Raw genomic sequence first — 6,402 nt, 5'->3', positions numbered from 1 at the left:
AGGCTCCAACACAGCCACACTAGTATCTCTTTCCCTGTTCCTCCCTCTATTACTATATAAACCACTCCTCCGTTGCCAGTTTTTAATCACCAGAAGTTGTTCCCAGTTGTGTGTTTTAGTACACCTTTAGCTCCACCTCCCATAGATCCATTCCTTCTATATCATACATCCCTTGGTTTTCGCCACTACTTCCTCTCGATCAATCATCAAATGGAAAGAAACCAAATGCGCAGGCAGGTTGGTCTGATGAGGCAGTCCCTCTTTACTCAGGTTGGTCCGATCTCCAAGCTAGTTAGTCATATATATGTTTATATTACTGCAACTCAGTTCCACATCCTGCGTGATCAATGATCGAAAAATAGGACTTGCATGCAAGGATCGAGGGTGGTAGAGAGTACATATACTATAAATAAACGATAGCCATACTCAGAGCCACAGTTCGAACTTAATTTACATCTCCTCGATCTTAACCTCATCTGTACAATCACAAAAAGACTGATGTGAAAGATATATATGTACATCTTTCATTACGAACACATGCATGCATTTGACTACTGGAAGTTTTCATTAACCTCAAATTGAAACTCTCTTGGGACTTTCGATGGAAAACGATAGTGTTTTAACTATTGGGTTATTGCAGGGATATCTGGATGAACAGTTTATTCAGTTGGAGGAGCTGCAAGATGATGCTAATCCCAATTTTGTAGAGGAAATTGCTACATTGTACTACCGTGATTCATCTAGATCACTCCAAACCATAGAGCAGGCATTGTGAGTCAATACCATATAATCACCTTGATGGTTTTTGTAATTCACATTGATGGTCGAGTACGCGTGAGTATATATATGATATCAAAATATATAGCTAGCTGGTTCCCATAATATCAATACTGGCTTTTGTTATGTGCAGAGAGAAAACCCCTCATGATTTCAGTAAGTTGGACAATCATATGCATCAGTTCAAGGGAAGTAGCTCAAGGTAAACGTACATCTCAGTCTCATATATGGTTTATTCGAAAAGAACCTAGCTAGCTAGCTATTGGTATATTCTGTGTTGGTTTTTAAGAGAACAAGCTAGATTTAATCTCACGATCCGTTTTGCCACTTGCTGCAGCATCGGAGCCAAAAAGGTGAAAGCTGAATGCCAACAGTTCAGGGAATTCTGTAAGACAGGAAATGGAGAAGGGTACGTGATCCATAGATACATATCTTCCACTACAAAAAACCACAGCTGGGGTTCTTTTAACTAATCAAACTTATAACAATGGTATATTTAGTATATCCCAAAAAAATGCACGATTATGTACATATGTAGAGTGTATGTAACCAATGTATACTAAATATATCATATATGTCACAAAACAAAAACAAAAACTTTACATGGTTTATTATATTTAATAACTAAATTTGTATCAATTTTATGCAATCTCAGATGCATGAGAACTTTCCAACTATTGAAGAAAGAACATGCAACTCTGAAAAAGAAGCTCGAGGCTTATTTTCAGGTGATGATCGATGCCGCGCTCTCAAGTTTGATTAAGTTTTTTTATTTTGGCGTATATTCTGAAATTTAATTGTACTGTATGAATATATAGGGTATGAACGTACACAATTGCACATCATCTCATTGTATGTAATACTGGTTTTTTCTTTTCCTCATGATTAATTAGATGGCAAGGCAAGCAGGGCCAATTGCGAGTGCAAGTCGTCCCAAGTAAGAAGAAACTAATTAGCATGCAAAAGGTTGCGATATAATTATGTGGCAAAATGTGTACGTAATTGGTGGATTTCATGCTACGCATATGTATTCCCACCTAGCTTTAAATTAATTAAGGAAGGTCTAGAGGACCTGGTGCTTTTTTCAGATACCAATATCCAGTTTTCCATGTAAGCTGCTTCGGCATTTTAGTTCATCGATTGATAAGGCTATGCATACAAGCTTCTATTCTCATACACACACGCAGGGACGGAGGATAGTTATAGGGTCTCTGGGCTTTTAATAGTTCATAACTGCAACATGTTTTCAAGAATGCGGTGAGTTCTATGACCTTGTTCTTTTAGTTCATAATAAACATCATGATTTGTGGTCCTTGGTTATTTTATAATTTTGGTTGTTATGTTACATGAAATTATTTAGGAATCATGCTTAATCTTGATGATGTGATGGTAGTTATTGGTGCAGCTTTTGTTGACTTTTTTTTATAATTTGAATAAGGACGATAAGTCATTTTATTGATCACTGAATTGTATGAATACAACATATACAGAACACACCAGCAAGGACAACAATAGAAGAGAGCTATGCAAACAACCTATATGACATAAGTCATATTAATATTGTAAACCCTAAAGTAGGTACTGTGAACAATAAATCGAAACTGTCAGAATCATCTGACTTAATTGAGATCCAAGAACCTTAGAACCATGAACTTAAGCCCAATGTACCTAGGCCCAGAAAACCTAGGCCTAAATGACCCAAGTCCATCTACTCTGGGCACGCAGAAACTCCACACTGTCCCCTGTTGCCGCTGATTTTGGCGGTTGGCTGTGACTCCACCACACCACCATCAATCTGCGTGGGCCTGACCTCTCAAAGAGCCTAGATGAAGCACCGCTCAACCAAGCTGGTCAAAGCCAACTCCAACTGGTTAGATCCACTGCCCTCGCTCCGCCGCTCTTGGTCGCCGACTCGCTGCTATCCGAAATTAACTGGTTTCAAGGTAGAGAAGTCCCCTCCGCCGAAGTAGCCTAGAAGTCGATCCAAGAGACCCAGACCAGATCGCACAGCCCACCACCACCTTTCCTCGGACTGGAATTAGATTTTGTCAAATTCATAATCGCCGCTACCCTGCCACCGCGCCACCGATCAAAGACCGATCTGAAGTTCTCAGATCAAAGCTTGGAGATCGAGAAGCTAATCCCGATCCAAACCAAACCCAGCAGCTATCGAAGAACTTTGCCCCGAAACCCACGACCGAAGACGTTGGTTCAAGGCACAGCCACTGATGTCGATTCAAGAACCACCACCGCCGATTAAAGGACGTGCCAAAACTTGTCACCCTTGCCGCCGTCACGCTTCTCTTAAACTTTTGTTGACTTTGATTTCGCATGTTTGAGTTCTTTATTATTATTTTTGTATGTTTGCTAATATATAGTGTTGGTAGTTATTAGTGCGGTTTTTCGCATTATGTTTAAGTTTGTTTTTTGGTGCGGCTATTGTCACCCTATTAATTGTTTTGTTCACCCTACATTTTATTGAAAGACTAGAATATCCTAACATAGAATTACAACAAATGACAATATCTTATATAAAATTCCAATTTACTTTTCTTATTACGCCCTACAAATTAAACATGTACCTAAACATTAAATTGATCTCTTCATTCATCGCTAAATGTTAACGCTTTCTTTATATTCATTCATCATATTCAATGGTTCTCATGTTATCCTAACAATTATTATGCCTCAAAATATATCGTATTAACGCTAACTAAAATCTAGAAATCTACTTGAAGCCTAGAGATTAGATAATCTCGTTTTTGATTTCATGTTTCTTCATTCGTGAGTTTGATCGATTGAGAGAGGCGAGGAGGAAGCCAAAAACAATTAAGAGAGATGCAGATGAAGATAAATAGGGGAAAAAAATGAGTTGGGGCTAAACCCATATTGAAAAGGGGTATTATTAGTAAACGGTGAACTAAGTAAACTTCAAATTAATTAATTTTTTGTTATGGTGACAATAGACGCACCTTTTTGTTAATAGTTTAACAAGAGTACAATTTATCAACATGTTCATGTGGGCTTGTCAAAAAGAAGCTACCTAAAAAACATATATAAATAAGTAATTACATAACCCATAAAAAGCACTTTGATGACTTGAAATGTTCATGCGACATATCTCTCTTAAATAGAAGTCGCAAATCCTCTATTTTTCGAAACATAAAAACTAAAGCCTAAATCCTAATGACCAATGCAACAAACCTTTCATGTAGATCTTATGTTAGCACCAGGTTTGGAGGCACTTAGGGGCCTAGTGGGTCCTGTAATCGGTATATACAAAGTAGTTTGGTAACAACTTTCAGTTCGGTATAACGGGTTGGTTGCCTTTCTTGCTACTTTTTGGTCTTCCGTTTGAATCTTGTCGGCAACAATACTAGTTATATTTTGTATTCTTTTCTTTTCATGTGGCTTTCAACTATAAGTTTATCTATTTGAGCAAATAGATATATAGTAAATTTGTCATACAACAAATAGATATATAGTACATATGGGTTGTTTTTAAATATTATGAGAAACATTATGTTTCTTTCTATTGAACATCTAGTATAATCAAACCCGAAGCTTTTCAAATGGTAAATTTTTGGAAGCCTTTTAAAAATCTTGAATTATGACATAAAAACTAAATTTTATAACCGTTGCAATAAGATGGATTAGATTGATATTCTAGCTGAAACATAAAGTTGTCGATATAGAGAAAAAGAGAAGTCATCAGAAGATACCATCTCCTAGTCAGCTTTCTCTCTGCATTAGCTAGGGTTTCCCCTAGTTGAGAAATTGATCGAGCAAGGACAACGGCGACGGTTTCGCTCTGATTAGGTAGAAGGTGGGCAGTCCCGAACGTCACAGGTAGTGGGGGCTGATCTTCGAGGTGGCGCGAGGCCAGGCTTCTATTTTGCACGTGGTTTGGGATCTACAACGGCTTCAACATCGTAGGATTGGTTCTTGATCAGCATGACTTCTAGTTCACGTGGTCGGAGAGTGAGGTTCGAAGCTTGTTTCGGAGACAGATAGACTCAGATTGTCTCTGTACAGAGGTTTTGGTCTGGGTCCTTAGCTTGGATCAAAATACCTAGTTGGTAATCGGTTTGTATCTGATTTCCTCACTCTTGGTTTGGTGAGGAAGCTACTGAAAGGGAGGCAGCGGTTGGCGACTAAGTGAGATCATGATGGTGGAGGGGCGAGGTCAGCCGTCGAAGAGATTACTCTCTTGAATGTTGTTACCGACGGCTTCATTCGGTGCGATCTGGAAGGGGAGGGAGGGTGATGAGTTTAGGCCTATTGGGCCTCTAACTGTTTTGGGTTGCTTCTTGGTGGCCTAAATGTGTTAGCCCATCCCTTTTCTTACTCCTTCAGTTTGGTTTGATTGAAGCTGTTTTGGCCTAGTAATTGAGTTTTAATGTTGTCTATTTAATTCTTGGTATTTCTAGTTGTACACCAATTGCAGTCTTTAGGCGACTAGGATTACTTTAATTGGGAGTTAGATAGTGACTTTGAAGTTCAGTTGCTAAGGCTCAATAATTGAGTTTATAAGTTTGTAGTAAGGGTACCTGTCAATTAGTCTGTTAGCTTGTGTTAGATTAATTTTGGCGCAAGACGTTGATTGATGTATGTATCTTCTGGCAATGGATAAGTAATAAAATTATCTATTTCTATTAAAAAAAAAAAGAGAGAGAAGTCATCAAAAGATTATTCGAAGGCCCAGTACAATTTGGTTTAGTGGCATCAGTCTCCCTTTTATTAGTGAGAGGTCCTAAGTTCGACTTACGATAGACTCGTTGTAGCATTTCAATTATCTATATGATAAAAAATAAAAATAAAAAAATAAAAAGAAGATTAATCGAAAGAAATTGATCATCAAAATTTGAAACTTGCACACATTTTCTTCTTTCAAAATAGCAATTTAAAAGAAACCTTGTTGTAGTCTCTATTTACATTTATTAGAAACTACTTACTACACTCACTAACATATTGAAACCAATGGCGTAGGGAGGGTAGGGCGAGAAGGGTCAATTGACCCTTCTAGCTATTTGAATTAAGCACCCATTGGTTGAACTATTTGGTAATCACATATATAAATTATAATTAATGACCCTCCTCACATAAGAAAATCTGTAAAATTGAAACGGAAGATGATTAAAAGTTTTGATCTTATGGCCCATTCACCCCACAAGTCCAGTGTTTGGACGGGTGTCCACCATGTTTTAACTTTTTACTGCATTTTATTTATTAAGTGGCCAATTAATAATGATTTTGTCCCATAAATCAACACAGTTAAACAATATATATTTAGATTTATACACCCTTTTTTCACTCATGGTCTCTAGCAAATCAAGTCAAAATTAGAAGAATGTAATATAAAGTAATATATCTAATATTTTTTTTAACAATGGATGTAATTTATGTTATTTGATGAATTCGAAGTTTATCTTTGTCCAAAACCCCCACCAATAACCAAGATTGATTGGGTTAAATAATTTATCAAATGCTGATTAGTGTGAAGGATATAGGTTGCTTAAGAAGAGTTAAGTTATGACCCTTCTAAATAATATTTCTGGCTACGCCACTGTCGGTGGGAAACTTTCAGGGAAGTTTGTTGTTGGGTAAAATATTGTATAGTCTTTG

General features: G+C 37.3%; 1 protein-coding gene across 1 annotated transcript; it reads left to right on the top strand.

Moving 5' to 3' along the window:
• Positions 1 to 207: 207 nt before the first annotated feature.
• On the top strand, positions 208 to 1,754 carry LOC101304685 (histidine-containing phosphotransfer protein 4-like). The gene is made up of 6 exons (XM_004302811.1): positions 208 to 270; positions 641 to 771; positions 911 to 979; positions 1,115 to 1,186; positions 1,433 to 1,505; positions 1,671 to 1,754. Exons 1-6 carry the CDS (start codon positions 211 to 213, stop codon positions 1,716 to 1,718), a joined length of 453 nt encoding a protein of 150 aa, XP_004302859.1. The 5' UTR covers positions 208 to 210; the 3' UTR covers positions 1,719 to 1,754.
• Positions 1,755 to 6,402: the final 4,648 nt, after the last annotated feature.

This window comes from Fragaria vesca, linkage group LG6, assembly GCF_000184155.1.
Source record: "Fragaria vesca subsp. vesca linkage group LG6, FraVesHawaii_1.0, whole genome shotgun sequence".
Lineage (NCBI taxonomy): Eukaryota > Viridiplantae > Streptophyta > Magnoliopsida > Rosales > Rosaceae > Fragaria > Fragaria vesca.
This window is presented reverse-complemented; position numbering and strand designations above follow the sequence as displayed.

Coding starts and splice junctions, on each gene's coding strand:
- LOC101304685 (XM_004302811.1), top strand. CDS start 211: ATGGAAAGAAACCAAATGCGCAGGCAGGTTGGTCTGATGAGGCAGTCC. Junction 772..910: donor CAAACCATAGAGCAGGCATT/GTGAGTCAATAC, acceptor TGTTATGTGCAG/AGAGAAAACCCCTCATGATT. Junction 1,506..1,670: donor AGCTCGAGGCTTATTTTCAG/GTGATGATCGAT, acceptor ATGATTAATTAG/ATGGCAAGGCAAGCAGGGCC.